General features: G+C 45.4%; 1 protein-coding gene across 2 annotated transcripts; it reads right to left on the reverse strand.

The window, feature by feature from the left end:
* Nucleotides 1-525: 525 nt before the first annotated feature.
* On the reverse strand, nucleotides 526-20,141 carry SPC24 (SPC24 component of NDC80 kinetochore complex). 2 transcript variants are annotated; one of them, XM_066253348.1, is made up of 5 exons: nucleotides 19,955-20,139; nucleotides 5,327-5,471; nucleotides 3,757-3,861; nucleotides 3,559-3,635; nucleotides 526-1,725 (listed from the first exon to the last, which is right to left on the reverse strand). In XM_066253348.1, exons 1-5 carry the CDS (start codon nucleotides 20,112-20,114, stop codon nucleotides 1,622-1,624), a joined length of 591 nt encoding a protein of 196 aa, XP_066109445.1. In that variant the 5' UTR covers nucleotides 20,115-20,139; the 3' UTR covers nucleotides 526-1,621. The 2 variants fall into 2 exon arrangements, with proteins under 2 accessions (XP_066109445.1, XP_066109446.1); XM_066253349.1 differs by lacking the exon at nucleotides 526-1,725 and adding an exon at nucleotides 1,815-2,015 and having other exon boundaries at nucleotides 19,955-20,141.
* Between the last annotated feature and the right edge of the window lie 26 nt (nucleotides 20,142-20,167).

Consider the following 20,167-nt stretch of genomic DNA (forward strand, 5'->3'; position numbering starts at 1 on the left):
AAAAAGCGGGGCCTCTGAAGTTCTTTTGGGAATTTTTGTGAGCTGAAGGTACTGGGGTTTCTTAAACTTCAGGGATTATTAAGCCCTCTTTATTGGGTCCATCTCCTTAGAGACCAACAGGTAGGCTTCCTTACCCCAGGACCTCAAAGGGTCATGAAATGAAGTAGACAGTGCCCACTAGATGTGCTCAGATGTTGCCAGAACTTACTGTTCTCTGCCCAGAATGCCTGCCTGATTAAAACACTAATTGTGCTTACAGTAACCAATTCAGTTGTCCAGTGGTGTATGGAACCAACAGCCATAGGTTCCTGTAACTATCTACTGGCTCCAGGCAAGGCTGTGTCCAGGGGCAACGGGTATCAGGGTATCAGTAAGATTCTCCATCCCTCTCCACAGGCAGGCAGGCCACAAGCTTCCCACTCTTAGTAGTCCCCAAATCACTGAGGATGAGGTTTAGATGACCACATGATTGGCCAACCCTGATCCAGGTTACATGCTTAATCAGTTAGGTTTTATTTTGTTTATTTGTGAAACAATAACAATCGCACACACCAGATTAATTTAGGGTCAACCCTCCTGCCCCAAAGAAGTCCAGAGCTGATGATACCAGCTCTACCATCATTAGGGAATCGGTTTCCTAGCATCCTTAGAGGACTGCACCCCTCACATGCAGTGATATAGCTGTCAGGCTTCCAGCCATCACACCCAAATTCCAGAAAATAGAGGGGAGGAGAAAGGGTATATTTTCTTTTCTTTTTTTTTTAACAGGGACAGAGAGAGTCAGAGAGAGGGACAGATAGGGACAGACAGACAGGAACGAAGAGAGATGAGAAGCATCAATCATCAGATTTTCGTTGCAACACCTTAGTTGTTCATTGATTGCTTTCTCATATGTGCCTTGACCGCAGGCCTTCAGCAGACCGAGTAACCCCGTGCTCGAGCCAGCGACCTTGGGTCCAAGCTGGTGAGCTTTTTCTATTTTGCTCAAGTCAGATGAGCCCGCGCTCAAGTTGGTGACCCCAGGGTCTCAAACCTGGGTCTTCCGCATCCCAGTCCAACGCTCTAATCACCGCGCCACCACCTGGTCAGGCAAAAGGGTATATTTTCTTGCCCTTTAAGGATCCTTCTAGAAGTCTCATATAATACTTCGTTATATTTCATTGGCCTGAACTTAGCTGCAAGAGGCTGGGAAATTGTTTTGACCAGGATAGCTCCAGGGTGGCATCTGTTCATACTTGACTCCTCCACGGGCTGAAAGGATCCGTGTCACCTCGTCTGTCTTGGGTACCTAGCACAGTCTGGCTCATTGGCACTCAACCCTGAATGAATAAAAACAGGCCAGATTTGAATAATAAATGGTGAAGACCTGGAATTTGTCATCACATACTATGTTGTCATAGACATGAAGTCACAGGCCTGGCAAGGTAAGTCAGTTCTCTATAGTTATCTAGCTCAGGTCAGTCCAGCATCTAAGGCCAAAATCAGAGGGAAAAAGAAATCCAGTAAAAGTCCTATTTATGTACAAACATTTAATTTTAAGCTGATCTCACCACCAAGGCACAACCACACACTGCAAATGATTCCCGCTGTGTGCTGGGCACAGTGCATGAGACTCGGACTACTACTCCATGTCCACCAAACTCCAAAGATAGTCGCTGACGAATTTCTTGGAGAGCTGGGTGCTGTCCAGGTGAATGGGCTGGGCAACACTGGGGCCACCATGGACTGAGGAGGGCATGATGTAAGGAAACTGACACACACAGCCCTCCCCATGACCCCTCCAGCAAAAGGAGACTGCCCTAAAAAACTTATTAGTCAGATAAATTAGAGCCTGACCAAGTCATGAGTGGTGCAGTGGATAGAGGCAGCCTGGGAAGTGGAGGATCCAGGTTCAAAACCCCAAGGTTGCCAGCTTGAGCCCAGGCTCACCAGCTTAAGCATGGGGTCACTGGCTGGAGTGCAGGATCAGAGACATGAGCCCAGTCGCTGGCTTGAGCAAGGGGTCACTGGCTCAGCTGGAGCCAACTGGTCAAGGCACATATGAAAAACAATCAGTGAACAGCTAAAGTGCCACAACTATTAGGTAATGATTCTCATCTCTCTCCCTGTCTGTCCCTCTCAGTTAAAAAAAAAGATGTTTAGAGCCCTGGCCGGTTGGCTCAGCGGTAGAGCGTCGGCCTAGCGTGCGGAGGACCCGGGTTCGATTCCCGGCCAGGGCACACAGGAGAAGCACCCATTTGCTTCTCCACCCCTCCGCCGCGCTTTCCTCTGTCTCTCTCTTCCCCTCCCGCAGCCGAGGCTCCATTGGAGCAAAGATGGCCCGGGTGCTGGGGTTGGCTCTGTGGCCTCTGCCTCAGGCGCTAGAGTGGCTCTGGTCGCAACATGGCGACGCCCAGGATGGGCAGAGCATCGCCCCCTGGTGGGCAGAGCATAGCCCCATGGTGGGCGTGCCGGGTGGATCCCGGTCGGGCGCATGCGGGAGTCTGTCTGACTGTCTCTCCCTGTTTCCAGCTTCAGAATAATGAAAAAAAAAAAAAAAAAGATGTTTAGAGATTGAGAAATTTTCATAAAAAAAAATTCAAACTTGGTCTTGGCTGGTTGGCTCACCTGTGTTGGCCTGGCCAGGGCACACAGGAGAAGCGACCATCTGTTTCTCCACTCCTCCCCTTTCTCTCTTACTTTCTCTTCTCCTCCCACAGCCATGGCTTAAGTGGTTTGCGCAAGTTGGCCCTGGGAGCTGTGGATGGCTCCATGGCCTTGTCTCAAGCACTAAAATAGCTCGGTAGCTAAGCAACAGAGCATCGCCCTGTAGGGGGCTTGCCAGGTGGACCCCAGTCGGGCACATGTGGGAGTCTGCCTCTGCCTCCCTGCTTCTCACTTAAAAAAAAAAAATTGAACTCTAATGATGCACTATCTTTTTTAAAAATTGTGATAAAAATATATATAGCAAAATTTACCATCTTAGCCATCTTTAAGTGGTCACTGGCATTTAGCACATTCATACTATTGTGCAGCCGTCACCACCATCTATCTCCGGAAACTTTCCATCTTGTAAAACTGAAACTCTGTCCCACTGCACACTAACTCCCAGCCCCGGGCATCCACCATCTATTGATACTTCCTGTCTCTGAATTTGACTCCCCTGTGGGCCTCATGTAAGTGCAATCTTACAGTAGTTTCCTTTTTGAGCCTGGCTTATTTCACTCAGCATGTCCTCCAGGTTTATCTACGTTGTAGCAGGTACCAGAACTTCCTTTGTAAGGCTGAATACTATTCCATTGTATGTGTACACTCCATTTTGTTTATCCATCCATCTCCCAGAGAATACTGGGGTTGCTTCCACCTCTTGGCTATTGTGGCCAATGATACTATGAACATAAATGTGCGAGTATCTGTTCCAGCCCCTGCTTCAATTCTTTAGTGTTTACACTCGGATGTGGGCTTGCTGGATCTCACGGTGACTGATTCCTTTTTAGGCTCCACCACTCTTTCCACAGTGGCTGCACCACTTCACACCTCATCCCAGTGCACAGGGTTCCTTTTCTCCACAAAGGATACTGCCTTTGATCATCCCCGGTTCACACTCATAATCCCACTCAATTTTACTAATTCGGTGATAAAGTTGAGCCACATACCTATACAAGACAAAAAGAAAGAGAAAAGAAAGTTATCCCAGCGTCAAACGCAACAAAGAGCCGTGGCATTGAACACACACAGACACGGGCATGCACTCACACGGGCATTTATGGGACCTACGTGGCTGCAGGGATGGTGACCGTTGTGTCTTCATCAACTTCCTTCTCCCGTTTTTCAAGATCAGCCTCGATCTCCTTGAGGTCCTCTAGCTCCCTGGTGAGCTGAGTAAAACGAACAGTTAAGGGTCCTTGGTTTTGCCTGATCAGGTACTGGAGCAGTAGATAAAGTGTAGGCCTGGGATGCAGAAGATGCAAGTTTCAAACTCCAAGGTCGCCTGACCTGTGGTGGTGCAGTGGATAAAGCATCAACCTAGAACGCTGAGGTTGCCGGTTTGAAACCCCAGGCTTGCCTGGTGAAGGCACATATGGGAGTTGATGCTTCCTGCTTCTCCCCTACTTCTCTCTCTCCCTCTCTCCTCTCTCTAAAAAAACAAATAAAACAAACAAACAAAAAAATTATTTCAGCCCTGGCCGGTTGGCTCAGTGGTAGAGCATCGGCCTGGCGTGCAGGAGTCCCGGGTTCGATTCCCGCCCAGGGCACACAGGAGAAGCGCCCATCTGCTTCTCCAACCCTCCCCCTCTCCTTCCTCTCTGTCTCTCTCTTCCCCTCCTGCAGCCAGGGCTCCATTGGAGCAAAGTTGGTCTGTGTGCTGAGGATGGCTCTGTGGCCTCCACCTCAGGCGCTAGAATGGCTCTGGTTGCAACAGAGCGATGCCTCAGATGGGCAGAGTATCGCCCCCTGGTGGGCGTGCTGGGTGGATCCTGGTCGGGCGCATGTGGGAGTCTGTCTGACTACCTCCCTGTTTCAAACTTCAGAAAAATACAAAAAAAAAAATTATTTTAAAAAATTTTATTAAAAAAAACACGAGAAACTTCAAGGTTGCCTGATGAGGTGGTGGCACAGTGGACAGAGCATCGGACTGGGATGCAGAGGACCCAGGTTCAAAACCCCGAGGTCTCTGCTTGAGTGCAGGCTCCTCCAGCATGAGCATGGTCTCATAGACATGAGTTGCTGGCTTGAGTCCAAAGGTCACTGGCTTGAGCAAGGGGTCACTTGCTCTGCTGTAGCCAACCCCTCCCCCCTCAAGGCACATATAAGAAAGCAATCAATGAACTAAGGAGCCACAATGAAGAACTGATGCTTCTCATCTCTCTCCCTTCCTGTCTGTCTGTCCGTCCCTATCTCTGCCTGTCAAAACAAACAAACAAACAAACAAACAAACACAAAGAACTCCAAGGTTGCCAGCTTGAGCATGGGATCATACACATGACCCCATGGTTGCTGGCTTGAGCAAGTGGTCACTGGCTCGGCTGGAGCCCCTGGGTCAAGGCACATATGAGAAAGCAATCACTGAACAGCTAAGGTGCCACACCGAGTCGATGATTCTCATCTCTCTCCCTTCCTATCTGTCTGTCCCTACCTGTCCCTTTCTCTGTCTCTAGCTTAAAAAGATTAAAAAAAAAAAAGGATCTCTGGCTTTGGAGGGAGGGTTGCCTATGTGTGCAAACACCAGCCACACGGGACCCAGGGCCTCTGGCTCTGGCTCAAAGCATTTTTTCTAGTGTGAATGACTCGCACTTCCCAGGCAAGGGTAAATGCCCAGCTGTTTTGAACAAGCAGGAAAGGATATAGGAGGCTGGCCTTCAGGTGAGTGTCCTCCTCACTGGCCTTCTGAAGCTTGGCTTCAATCTGCTGTAACTCAGCAACCCCCTGGCATGCCTGCTCCTTCGCATCAAGAAGACTTTGGGCCACATCCTTCTCTGCATCAAGGATCTCTGCAGGGTAGAAGAATGTTGAGCCTCAACTTTGGCTTCCCAGGGTCTGTCCTTCCCCTGGGAGAGCCTGAGAAGCAGACAGTGGTTCATCAGCCTATGACCTCTATTACCCCCCATCAACAATGAACATTCTTCCTTCCCTGTCTACACCTCCCCGACAGGCTCATCCTATTTCCAAACACCCACCTGACAGCTGCACCTGGACCTTGCATAAATGCTGCCTTTCACTGAAACACAACTGAACCCATAAATATATAAAATTTTAAAACCCTGTCCTTTGAATACTTAGTCTTTTTTTTAGTTTATTATCTCATGCATTTAATACTTAATAAGAATAAAAGAGGTATACAGAACTAGATTGTTATAAAAAATTATAAAATATTAATGAAAAAATATTAAATAATACCTTACAAAAATCTTAAAACTGTTAAAGATATTTCCACATTGCTTCTTTGAGTGTGTGTGTGTGTGTGTGTGACAGAGACAGAGAGAGGGACAGATAGGGACAGACAGACAGGAAGGGAGAGAGATGAGAAGCATCAATTCTTCGTCACACCTTAGCTGTTTGTTGATTGCTTTCTCATATGTGCCTTGACTGTGTTGGAATCCATGGGAGTCCGAAAGACCAGAGAAATAGGCTTTATTGAAAGGAAGAAAGGAACCCTGCCGGGCATTTCTCCCAGGGAGAAGAATGCCGGTTTCAACTAGGGGTGAGTTATATAGTGTTTGGGAGAGCCTGAAGGGATACTGTGGCAAAAGTCCTGGTATGTCCAGAATGCTCCTCCTTGGGGGGCTTCGAGCATGTGGGTGTTGAATTAAAAGTCCGGGTATGTCCGGAGTCCCTCCTTGGGGCGGCTTGTCAGCTTTTTGGAATTCCTCTGTCTCAGGGGCAATAGTCCAGTAAGGGTGAGGTCTGACAGATAAGCGGAACATCAAGAGGGCAGTTTGGAATACACATATCTATCATTTCTCAACTCTGTGGTTACATATAAAAGAAAGGCAGTTATTGATTTTATAATATATGGTGAGGGGTGATGAGAAGAAAGAGGAGAAAAAATGGGAAAATTATTGCTTCTTCTGGAGAGAACTCAAGAAGGGAACCTTGCCAAGCCAAGTTCCCCATCCAGTTAAGGATGTCATAAATTTCCATGCTGTAAGGTCTGAACCAGGCAATGTCTCCAAAAACTTGAGTGAGGAAGTAAAAAAAAAAATTTGCAAGGAAATAATTGTGAATTCCTTGCTGTGAGTGCCAAGTGGACAGAGTGACATGGTGATACATGGTCTCCTGGATGAGCCTCATGAGATATGCTAGTCTGGTTCCTCTCGAATGGGAGGACATGTGGAGATTTTTAGAGACAGGGAACCTGTTGGTGTAAGTTTTTAGAAGGACTGGGTATGTGTGGTTTAAAAAGAAGGGGGTTTTGGCCTGACCTGTGGTGGCGCAGTGGATAAAGTGCCGACCTGGAAATGCTGAGGTCGCCAGTTCAAAACCCTGGGCTTGCCTGGTCAAGGCACATACGGGAGTTGATGCTTCCAGCTCCTCCCCCCTACTCTCTCTCTGTCTCTCCTCTCTGTCTCTCCCTCTCCTCTCTAAAATGAATAAAAAAAAAAAAAAATTTAAAAAAAGTTAGTGAGAAAAAGTTATTTAAAAAAAAAAAAAAAAAAGAAGGGGGTTTGGAGAACATTCAGGAGGGAACTTCTTGGGCTGAGGGGCAGCTTCTTCCTGCTGTCATCCCTACCTATTTGATATTTCCCTCGTGAAGTTCTCTGGGGTATTGGGGAAGAGTGTAGGAGCATTAGATTGTAGGTAATCCTAGAGATTTCTCTCATCTGGGCCTGTAGGAAATTGATAAAGAAGGGGGCAAGTATTTGTAGATCAGGAATAAAGAGATAAGGAGGGCTGTATAGCGGGTGTGTGTGTGTGAGAGAGAGAGAGGGAGAGAGAGAGAGAGAGAGAGAGAGAGAGAGAGAGAGAGAGAGAAAGTTCTTCCATGGTAAAGTTGGAGATATTCTTTCCTGGCAGCCCTGGAGAGAGTAGTTAGTTTGAGCTAAAAGAAATGTTTCATGTGTTTGTAGGCTCTTCTTCAGCCAGGAAGACCCAGCAATCTTGTCCCCTTACTATGTGAAGGGTAAAAAGACTGAGAAGCGTTAAGAGGTGAATGCTATTTATTCTCCTAGTTCTTCAGGGATATGGGAGAGCTTTAGGGTTAGGGGACCTGTAGGGGTTGAAAGATAGGATTTAGGAGGTTTGCTGATATAGGGTTTCAGATTTTTCTGTTTCACGAGGGCAGGTTTCAAGGTTGATGTGTAGGGTTAGGTAGATTTTTCCAATTTTCTGATTGGTGAAGGTCTGTATGTGGTTCTGTAAGAAACTAGTGAACAAACATAAGAGGCAGAGTCCAAAAGTTAGAAAAATAAATAGGAGAATGAGTGGACTAATGAAAGGCAATAGTCAAGATACCCAGTTTGTGTGAAACCACTGATTCCTTGTTTATGAATTTGCTGGGCTTCAGAGAAAGAGAGAGTAGGAATAAGACAGGGAAGTGGCCAGTCCCCCTGCCCCTAGACCTACTTCTGTAGAGATTCCTAAAGCAACAAGAGGGATTACCTGTACAGCTCTTTGGTCCTTAGATTGACGGGTACTGTACTAGGAATTGAAAGAGGCTCATGGGGTGGGATTAGGTTGATATTTGGGGTGAGATAGATTAGGGTACAGGTTTCTGTCTAATTAGTATGGAGACACAGATAGGTGTTGGTCCCACACGAGTAGAAAGTTCCTGATTTGGTGAGGTAGGTTAAGAGGTGCAGTGGGAGTTGTTAGGATTATAGTGTGTGGACCTGTCCATGTGAAAGTCAGTCCTTGGGTGATGTAATGCTGGAAGCACCTCTTGGACAGTCTTTGAATAGTTTGCTGACTGACCTGTAAATCCTGTAAGTACTTAGGGAAAGGGTGGTTACATTTCTACACTTTGCCATTAGAATTTAAATCCTAGTGACCACTGCTTCTAGCTGGAATTAGCAGCAGGTCCCAGCCTATAATAGGCATGGGGCATTGAGATAAGAGGAACAAAGGAGATACTATACATTAAATAAAGTAACAAACTCAGAGCCCTGGCCGGTTGGCTCAGCGGTAGAGCGTCGGCCTGGCATGCGGGGGACCTGGGTTCAATTCCCGGCCAGGGCACACAGAAGCGCCCATTTGCTTCTCCACCCCCCCTCCTTCCTCTCTGTCTCTCTCTTCCCCTCCTGCAGCCGAGGCTCCATTGGAGCAAAGATGGCCTGGGCGCTGGGGATGGCTCCTTGGCCTCTGCCCCAGGTGCTGGAGTGGCTCTGGTCACGACAGAGCGACGCCCTGGAGGGGCAGAGCATCGCCCCCTGGTGGGCAGAACGTCGCCCCCTGGTGGGCATGCTGGGTGGATCCCGGTCGGGCGCATGCGGGAGTCTGTCTGACTGTCTCTCCCCATTTCCGGCTTCAGAAAAATACAAAAACAAAAACAAAACAAACAAACAAAAAAACTCAGACTGTCAATACCCACAGTAGAGATCTTCGAAGGATAAATATTCAAGCAAGGCATAGTAGATGGCCCTTGTGTTTACAAGAAATGAGATCAGCTTATCTACTACTTGGAAGAAATACCTTAGGCTCGTGAATGATGTCCTTGGGCCTTCAGTGGCAATTCCCAGTAAGCTGGGCAAGGTCAGGTCACAGGTAGCTGGAGCAGGGCTAGAAGAGACTGAACCCTCCCTCCATGGAGCAAGGGGGCAGCTTACCTTCTCATGTCCCTCTTTCCACAGCAGAGGTGTGTCCCTTGATGGGGCCAGGAAGCCTGGCAGGCTTCAGTTCAATGGCCTTTTTTCTACTCTTGAAGTAGGGCCCTGATGGAAGTCTATGAAGCCCTTTAGGGTGCTGGAGCCAAAAGCTGGTATTTCCTGACTTCTTTTGGGCCTTATTTGCCTTTTCTGTTACTTCCTTGGCCATTATAGACCTTAAAAGCCATGCTCAGAAGATCTCACTGAGGGACTTGACAAAGAGAGCAAAATTGGTAATTCAGTGTTTAAAGAAGCCTATTAGATCGAGGAAAGAAAAGAGTTGATCTGTGATGGTAGGTGGTTGGAGACTGTGGAGAGTCTGAGTTTGATCTAGGGTGAGACTTCAGGTGGTGCGGGTTAAGGCGATGCCTAGATAGACTACAGACTGAGAATAAAGTTGAGCCTTAGCAGAGAGGACAGGATATCACTTCATAGCGAGGAAGTTAAGAAGGGTGGCGGTGTGTCTCTTTGAGGCAGGCAGGGAGGGGCTGCAGAGGAGTAGGTTATCTACATATTGTAAGAGAATACTAGTTTTCAGATTGCATGCTGTTAAATCCTGAGCTAGTGTCTGCCAAAACAGGTGTGGGCTGTTTCTGATCCCCTGTGGTAAAATAGTCCATGTAAGTTGCTGGGCTGCATTAGTGTCTAGGTCAGTTTAAATAAAGGTAAACAGAAAGTAAGAGTCAGGGTGTAGAGGAATGGTAAAGAAGGCATTCTTGAGGTCTAGGATTGTGAATGAGTGGTGTTTGGGAAAATTTAGAGATTAGGGACCAATGGATAGAGGGGAATTACTGCCTCATTGATTAGGAGTAAGGCTTGTACTAGGCGATAAGCCCCTGAACGTTTTCAAACAGGAAGGGTGGGGGTATTGCCAGGAGAGTCCATGGGGATGAGTAAGCCTGGTTTAAGATGTGGGTAACTATTGGTTTAAGGCCTTAGAAACAGACAGTTACAAATTAAACAAAGACTTCAGATACACATTATGAATTAAGAAATTTAAATGAGCATGCTTTACTTGTTTCAATTCAAATTATACTAGAGATATTTTCTGACAAACAAAGAGATAAGACGGATTACTTACTCACATAGCTTAATAGACAATTTTGTTTTTTAAAGCTTTTCAAGATGGCAGGGAGTTGCCAGCATAGAGGGGAGGAAGAGAGAAAGCAGATGGATGGACAGTGTGAGCAGCTGGATGGAAAGAAGGGAGGGTCAGAATCTGCAGAAGGAGGAGGAGAAGGAGGAGGAGGAGGAGGAGGAGGAGATGGAGATTAAAGTATTGGTGTGGCGCCACATGGTCAGAGGAGTAAAAAAGATTTAGAGCTTTGAGGAGAGGGGAGAGGGCAAGGAAGAAAGAGGCACAGTCACAGTTTGTAAGGAGGGAGGATGGGTTGGAGAAGAGACAGACAGAACTGCAGTTTGTAAGGAGGGATCAGAGAAGAGACAGGCACCGCAGCCAGAGCCACAGCTTCTAAGGAGGGGGGAGGAGATGAAGAACACAGTGGAGAAGGGAAAGGCCCCCGGCCAGCAGGGGAGGAGAAAGAGAGACTGGTGAAAGAGAAAACAGGATTTAGTGAAGGGAGGGGGTTTTCTGGAGGGAAGAGACTTCAGCAAAAATGATTTGCTAAGGGACTATAGAGGGGTACCGAGAGAGGGATGCCCCTGGGGGTCAGGCAGGAGGGAGAGAGTTGGAAGTTTGCAGAGAAGGAAAGATTAGGAGCAGAGGTTTTAGGTGAGGTTTCTTTGGCCAAAAATGGCCTGCGTGTAGAACAGAAGGCACAGAAATTAAGGACAGGAGAGAAGGGAGAAGAAAGCCTGCACGTCAGGAATTTCTGATGCCCTCCCCGTCCGGTGGCAGAAATTGTCAAGATTTCTTAGGATACTAAGAAACTTGTAATCGAATGTCCCATTTTCAGGCCAATGGGAATCACTGTCTAATTTGTACTGAGGCCATGCCGTGTTACAGAAGAAAATGAGTTTTTTTGGCTTAAGGGCAGAGGTCTAATTTAGTGAGGTTTTTTTATGAGACATCCTAGAGGGGTCTGGTCGGACCAGTGTTTCCCAACCTTTTTTGTGCCATGCCCCACCTTAACCTTTCTAAAATTTTTATGTCCCCCCCCTATGTAACATACATAATTTTTAACATTAAAAAATTGATTTGTTCACTTAATAAACATAAATGATAGGTTCTAGGAAGAAATCAGTATGAAATTGTTAACAAAACACAGTAAGTAAAATTTCAAAACATATAATGAAAAACAGAAATTTAAATTCCAAATAATTTTAATACAGATTTTTCTATATTAATTTATTATTTTAATTTAGTGTGATCCTTGTACAGAGATTTTATATTAGGTTCCAATTTGGTTAGCTTTAGTCTCAAGTCTCCTAGTTGTGTTATATCCAGCCGATTTCTTTTTTTACCAGTAAATAATTTACAGCACTAAATCCACATTCAGCTAAAAATGAAGATGGAAACGGTAGCAATAGTTTTCTTGCACATTTGGTTGAATTTGGGTATTTGATTTCTGTTTCCTCACAAAGCCATGCCATCACTCCTTTGATATTAAATAAAGCTTTAACTGACTCATCATTTTGCAATTCTGCGAGTTCTTCTTGATACTGCATATTTGATATATCAGACAAATCCACTAACATTGGCTGCATCATCCATGTTGGGAAATCAAATTGTTTTAAATCAGAAAATCTTTCTTTTAAATCAGCCGATAGAATATTCAAATGATTGACAATAACAAGTAAAGCGGTATCAGTTACTTCACATTTTTGGAGCCAATGAAACTGTTTAAAGTTCTTGTTGTTAATATGTTTCTGACATAACTCAATATTGGTAATGAAACCAAATATCTTTGCTTTTGCATCGACAAGAGTTTTATTTGTCCTTGGAGTTGCTTATTTAATATATTTAGTTTTTCAAAGATATCGGCTAAATAACTCACAAATGCTTTACCATCTATTGTTAACAGATACTTCATTTCAGGTTTGTCGCTTAAAAAATCACTAAGAGTATCAAACAGTTCCATAAATCTTTTCAAACAGTTTCCTTTAGATAGCCATCTTACTTCAGTATGAAGTAAAAGTCTCACATGGTCTTCATTTTGTTCTTCACAAAATAGCTTGAAAAGACGCTCACATTTGGCACTAGCTTTAATAGCATTAACACACTTTATTACTGTATGTAATACTTCATTCAGAACAGGCGAGATGTTTTTAGCTACCAAGTTTTCCCTATGAATAACACAATGCACAAGAATCATTTCTGGATTTGCATCTTTCATCAATTTTAAGCAGCCATTTTTCTTGCCCATCATATTGGGAGCAGCATCTGCAGCACAAGATGTTGTATTTTTCATTGGTATATCATTGACATCTAAGTAGTTTTTTAGCTTATTATATATACCTTTGGAGGTAGTGGTGCTTTCTAATCTTTTACAGAATAACATTTCTTCAGCAAAATGTCCTTTATCAATATATCTTACGTAAGTTATCAATACTGCCTCACTGTCTCTCAAAGTTGATTCATCCATTTGCAAGGAGAATTTTCTTGTTTTCAGCTTTTCAGTAAGTTGTTTTTCAATATCCTCACTCATTTCGTCTATTCTTCTGCTAACAGAATTGTTACTGAGTGGCACAGCTTTTACATCTTTGTCATCTTTTTCAAGAACCGTTTTAAGAAATGCTGATATTGACGGTTTTATTAAATTCTCTCCTATAGTGTGATTTTCTCCAGTTTTAGCGATGAATAAAGAAATTTGATAACTAGCCTCAAGAACACGATTAGTTGAAGTATGAGCAGTAAATAGAGACTTTAATGTTCTTTTTTCAAAAATTTTCTTTAAAGTTTTAAAGTAACTCAAATCTGAATTAATATGAGCACTATGTTTCGCCTTCAAATGCACCTCAAGACGACCTTGTTTCATTGATTCGTTGGTCAAGCATTGCTGGCATAAAAGACAAAAAGGAATCCGCTCATCGTGAACAGCGGGTATGAACCCAAATTTTAAATATTCCTCCGAATATTGACGATTTTTTTTCTTGCTTGCACCACTCATTTTACTATGGGCTATAATAAAAATAAGATCAATTAAAAACTAATATTAAAATATGTGTTAAAATATATTCAATGTGACATAGAGTAAACGTATACTAAAAATTCATATTTATTTAAATGTATATAACACATTTACTACACTACCACCGCAAATCAAAAGGTATCTATATATTTTTTTTTTATTATTATTATTATTTTTTTATTTATTCATTATAGAGAGGAGAGACAGAGAGAGAGAAGGGGGGAGGAGCTGGAAGCATCAACTCCCATATGTGCCTTGACCAGGCAAGCCCAGGGTTTCGAACCGGCGACCTCAGCATTTCCAGGTCGACGCCCCATCCACTGCGCCACCACAAGTCAGGCGGTATCTGTATTTTTTCCACTTGACAAAATTTTCTGGAAAGTTATGCTTCTAAAATTAAAATTGTCGTGCATGCACTATTATAGCCCCAATAATATTTATAAAATATTATTGCTTTCTAGCCCCGATGCAAGAAGTACTTAATAAAGAGTTTAATATTGATAAAAATAAAATCAAATACTTACCAATTATATCTATACAATATATATATGTATATTTATTAAATCAACGAGTTTTGTTTTTTTTTTAAGTATTTTGTTTTTTGTTTTTAATTTTATTTATTCATTTTAGAGAGGAGAGAGAAAGGGAGAGAGAGAGAGACAGAGGGGGAGAGAGAGGAGAGAGAGAGAGAGAAGGTGAGGAGGAGCTGGAAGCATCAACTCCCATATGTGCCTTGACCAGGCAAGCCCAGGGTTTCGAACCGGCAACCTCAGCATTTCCAGGTCGACGCTTTATCCACTGCGCCACCACAGGTCAGGCTCAACGAGTTTTTACAACAGTTTTGACTGACACTTATTTCAAATTAACACCAACTAAATGCTGTGAAACACTACAGAAGTTGCGATGGGCCAATTAGGTGAGAATAACTGCGTTGTTTAGCGAGTTTTTAAAACGTCTGGGGTTCCCCGCGGCAGACGGCACGCTCTGCGGTGAACCCAGGACGAAGTTTACTTGACGACACCAATCACCCAGTTGATATTTTGGTCTCGTCAAACGAAATTATACTTAATAATTATTTACCGCAATTATTTAAGAATTGCATTTTTTGTTAAATTTGGCACCGATATCTAGCATTGCATTTAAATGGCCCGGGGCGAAAGAGTTAAAGTCCCGTCGAGTCCATTTTCAAATTGCCCCCCTTAACTATCAAACTGCCCCCCTGTGGGGCATGGGCCCCACGTTGGGAAACACCAGCTTAGACCCTGAAGAGCCCATAGTGGAGACAGGTGAGCAAAGGGGGCATCCCCGCCTTTTGTCACTGTCCCAAGAGGAGAGAATCTCCGTGTGGGGGAGTCGTCCCTGATAGAGGTTGTCACCACCTGTGTCAGGGAGCTCTGTGGATGAGAAGTCCGAGAGAGTGGAGAGGTTTGGCTAGGCGCCTAGTCTTCTGTGCAGTCACTGAGACTGAAAGTCAAACCCCTCAAAACGTGAGGTGTGTCAGAGAAAACCGTCCGACCAGAAGGGGTGTTTTTAGAGAGAAATTTAGAGGCCAACCGGGGAAGGGGAAGGGAGAAATTCCTTACCTTTCTGGTCCAGCAGGGGTTCAGGACAGGGTTAGACTGCCGGCCAATCGACCTACAATTACACGTCCAAACAGAATTGGGGAGTAAGCCCGGATGAGCTGCCGCTGCCCATTGCTTCCCTGGTTGTAAGTTTGGACGGCAAAGAGGGATCGTCCAGGCAGTTAGTACCTTGTCCTGGGTTTCGGCACCAGAATGTTGGAATCCGTGGGAGTCCGAAAGACCAGAGTAACAGGCTTTATTGAAAGGAAGAAAGGAACCCTGCCCGGCACTTCTCCCGGGGAGAAGAACCTTAGTCATTTTTTATTTTTAAAAAGAGAGATTTACTGATTTTGGAGAGAGGAGAGAAAAAAAGGCTGAGGGGAAGAGCAGAAAACATCAACTCACAGCTGCCTCCTGCATCTGCCTTGAGCAGGCAAGCCAGGAGGCTCAAACCAGTGACCCCAGAATTCCAGGTCAACGCTCTATCCATTGTACCACAAGTAAGGCCATTTAGTCTTATTTATAATGTCCCACTCCATTTATTACCTCAGCAAGAAGCTTGAGAGTGACTCACTTTCTGTACCCAGTTGGCCATCCAGGCTGGGCAGATCCTCCTGCCTCCTTGTGCAGGTCTTTTGTACCTCCAGAGCTGCCCTGGACAGCCTCCCTGCTGTGCCTTCCTACTGCCAATCTGCCGGTTCTTCGGCCCTCTGCCTTCCGAGTGGCTGTGTTAGAGGCCAAATGCGTAGTCACTCCCCTACTCAAAGAGCTCCCACTGTCTCTGGTGTCTCCAGGAAAAGGTCTAGGCCCTTTTGAGCATCTTCAACATCCGTGCTAGCCTCCTTTCTCCTTACTTTTTACCTCCTCACATGCTTTCCTCTCTGCTCTAGGCACAAAGATGCCTCATTCTACAAACACATTTTTTCATAGTCCTAGGTCTCTGCCTGCCTGTCCTCCATGGGACACATCTAGATGTGCTGGGTAATGCCTAATTCGAACGGTAGGACACTCTACTCTCCCTCCCAGGGCATGACAGTGCTCCTATGACAGCCCCTATCACATTTAATTACTTATTCCTTGTCTTTCTTCCTCAAATCAGAGATAGCACCCACTCAGAATAAACACATGTTGGGACTGACCAGGCGATGGCGCAGTGGATAGAGCGTCAGACTGGAATGCGGAGGACCCAGGTTCAAGACCCCGAGGTCACTAGCTTGAGCGCGGGCTCATCTGGTTTGAGCAAAAGCTCACCAGCTTGGACCCAAGGTCGCTGGCTTGAGCAAGGGGTTACTCGGTCTGCTGAAGGCCCACGGTCAAGGCACATATGAAAAAGCAATCAAAGAACAACTAAGGTGTCACAACGCACAACGAAAAACTAATGATTGATATTTCTCATCTCTCTGTTCCTGTCTGTCCCTGTCTATCCCTCCCTCTGACTCTCTGTCTCTGTAAAAAAAACAAAACAAAACAAAACAAAACAAAACAAAAAAACCAACTAACAAAAAAAACACATGTGCCTGACCAGGTGGTGGCGCAGTGGAGAGCATTGGACTGGGATGTGGACGACCCAGGTTCGAGACCCCAAGGTCACCAGCTTGAGCGCAGGCTCATCTGGTTTGAGCAAAGCTCACCAACTTGGACCCAAGGTCGCTGGTTCTAGCAAGGGGTTACTCAGTCTGCTGTAGCCCCCGGTCAAGGCACATATGAGAAAGCAATCAATGAACAACTGAAGTACCACAACAAAAAACTGATGATTGATGCTTCTCATCTCTCTCCAGTCCTGTCTGTTCCTATCTATCCCTCTCTCTGACTCTCTGTCTCTGTAAAAAAAACATACACACACACACACACAAACACATGTTGAACAAAACATCCAGAAAAATTAAAAATACTTTAAGGTTACTGTGCTCTTTCTCATAGAGTTGGAAGAACCTGCCAACTCAAGAGAAAGCACAGATAAACATGTGTCCCAGCCCTGGTCAGGTAGCTCAGTGGATTAGAGCATCATCCCAATTTACCAGGGTTGTGGATTCAATCCCCGTTTGGGACACATGCAAGAGTCAGCCAATGAATGTATAAACAAGTGGAACACTGGATCAATATTTCTCTCTCCAAAATTAATACATTAAACCAGTGGTAGTCAACCTGGTCCCTACTGCCCACTAGTGGGTGTTCCAGCTTTCATGGTGGGTGGTAGCAGAGCAACCAAAGTATAAATAAAAAGAGATTTAGGCCCTGGCTGGTTGGCTCAGCGGTAGAGCGTTGGCCTAGCGTGCGGAGGACCTGGGTTCGATTCCCGGCCAGGGCACACAGGAGAAGCGCCCATTTGCTTCTCCACCCCTCCGCCGCGCCTTCCTCTCTGTCTCTCTCTTCCCCTCCCGCAGCCAAGGCTCCATTGGAGCAAAGATGGCCCGGGCGCTGGGGATGGCTCTGTGGCCTCTGCCTCAGGCGCTAGAGTGGCTCTGGTCGCAACATGGCGACGCCCAGGATAGGCAGAGCATCGCCCCCTGGTGGGCAGAGCGTAGCCCCTGGTGGGCGTGCCGGGTGGATCCCGGTCGGGCGCATGCGGGAGTCTGTCTGACTGTCTCTCCCTGTTTCCAGCTTCAGAAAAATGCAAAAAAAAAAAAAAAAAAGATAGATTTAACTATAGTAAGCTATTTTATAAAGATTTATTCTGCCAAACTTAGCAAAAATCCGACATAAAGTACTTGGTAAGTAATTATTATATGCTTTAACTTGCTGTAACTCTGCTTTATAAATTTGATAAAGTAAAGTTACTTCCCTATTTTATAAATCACCATAACTGTGGAACCGGTGGGCAGTTAGAAAATTTTACTAACAGAGATACAAAAGTGGGCAGTAGGTATAAAAAGGTTGACTACCCTTGCATTAAACTTTTTAAAAATGCTTTGAAACAGTTGGTATTTAAGTGTTTACAAACTGAAATTAATTTTTAATCAAGGTATTATTATATACATATATATATATGCTTGTGAAAATACATACACACACACACACACACACGCCCCTCTCTAAGCCTCTCCATCCCTCTGAGGCAGCCACTTTAAACACTTCACTGTTTTCTTAGGCACTGACCTTCATATTTCTAAATAATGTGCTTATGCTGCTATTTTTTGATTTGCTTGCTTGAGATGGAGCCAGCTGATTTCCGGTTATGGAAGCTGAGGGTCTGGCTTTCTTATGAAGCCTTCCTGCCCCTTCTGCACTCTCCCTCAATGTGCAGGACAACCTGGAAACCCCTCAATGCGCTCTCACAACCCTTTGAGGGGGGCATCTTCCCCTCTCCCACCGTTTGAGAGGTGAAGAACAGAAGCCCTGAGAGATTCAGGGACTTGTTCACAGGCACACAGCTCCAAACCCTGGATGTGAACCAGGTTCATTTGCTTCAAAGCTCCAGCTCCCTAGAACACTGACTCTTCTCTCCAGCCCCAAATCTATCCATTCTACTAAAACCCAGGCAGGCTGAGTGATAACGATATTCTCCCCACATCATTCCTGGAGGAAGAGTTAAAAGGAGGAGAGAAGGAAATAAAAAAAGAGGAAAGGAGGGCCTGACCAGTGGTGGTGTAGTGGGTAAAGCGTCTACTTGGAACACTGAGGTCGCAGGTTCAAAACCCTGGGCTTGCCTGGTCAAGGCACATGTGGGAGTTGATGCTTCCTGCTTCTCTCTCTCTGTCTCTCTCTAAAAATGAATAAATGAAATCTTAAAAAAAACCCACAAAAACCCAGACACTAATGTATAAATACTGCACAATCCCATTTATATGAGGTCCCTAGAAGAGTCAAATTAAGAGACTGAAAGAGAAGGGTGGGTGCCAGGGGTGGGCAAGGGGCAATGGGGACAAAGTGTACAAAATTTCAATTTAGGATAAGAAAAAAGTTCTGGAGATGGATGGTTGTATAACAATGTGAATGAGCTTAACACCACTGACCTGTATTCTTACAAATGGTTAAAATGGTAAATTTTATGTTATGTCAGTTTTACCACACACACAAAATTTTTGTAGCCTTAAAAACAAAAAACCGTGGCACTGAGAATAACAGTGACAATGCTATCAGCAGTCCCATTTCACAGATGTGGAAAAAGGTTCGAGAGGGAAGCCACCGGACTGAGATTTCCTGGCTTAGGAGTTTACAGCTGAAACCCAGGTTAGAGGCTCTGGGCCTCACTTGTGGCAAAGGCTGGATCTAGCTTTCTCTGTGGCATAGTCACACACTTATTAGCAGAACTTTTTTTCCTTACCTTTAAGAGTCTTATATTTGATGGTGTCTTAAATTCAACAAAAATTCATCCAGCGTTCTCTTCACATAAAGTAGGAGGCATTTTATCCACATCAATTTATTTCATCCTCACCATAGCCCTGACTCCCTCCTTCACCTCCTTGGGGTTCCTGCTTAAACATCATCTCAGAAGACCTTCCCTGACCCAGCCCCCAAAACATCATCACTTCTCCCTACACAACCTAGTTTCTCTCCTTAGCCCATCACCTCCTGACATACCTATATATATTTGTCTTGTTTATTCTGCGTCATTCCCCCACTAGCATATCAACTCCCCTAAGGGATTTTGTCTGTTTTGCTCCCTGCCGCCACCCCAGGGCTGGCACTATGCCTGGGACACAGCAGGTGCTCAGTAAAACATCTAAAGCACCCTAGGAAATGGAGGTGCTGGCTTTCACACCTGGCGCTTTGACTCCTGTCTCAGTTTAAATCCGGACTACCCCAAATCCTGCTCACGAACACTCAGAATTGGGCCTGGCGCTCCAAGCTTCTGTATTTACCACTAAAATCCTGGAGGTGGCTGCCGTCCTAAAGCCCATATTACGGGTAGAGAAACTGAGGCTCAGAGTGAGCAGAGCCTGCCTGTTATTCCCATGGGAAACAGGCCGAGGGTTGGGAGCACCCGGGAGGGGGGGAGTTTCGAGGCCGTCGTGGCCGGACCCTCCGATCACAAAGGCCTGGGTCCCGGACGCGCCCCCGCGCTGGCCTCGATCCCCACCTTGCAGCTGGCGCTCGGCGCCGTCTTGTGTCTCCAGCAGCCGCTCCGTCATCTGACCGTAGCGCCTAAGCAGCCGCCGCTGCTGCGCCTCGGCGTGGTTGGCGCCCAGCAGACTCAGCAGACCCTGGCACAACTCTTCCATGTCGCGAAAAGCCGCCATGACTACACAAACGGCAAATTTAAATCCGCGCAAATTTAACTGCTTGTGTATCC

The sequence above is a fragment of the Saccopteryx bilineata genome, chromosome 1 (assembly GCF_036850765.1).
Source record: "Saccopteryx bilineata isolate mSacBil1 chromosome 1, mSacBil1_pri_phased_curated, whole genome shotgun sequence".
Classification (NCBI taxonomy): domain Eukaryota; kingdom Metazoa; phylum Chordata; class Mammalia; order Chiroptera; family Emballonuridae; genus Saccopteryx; species Saccopteryx bilineata.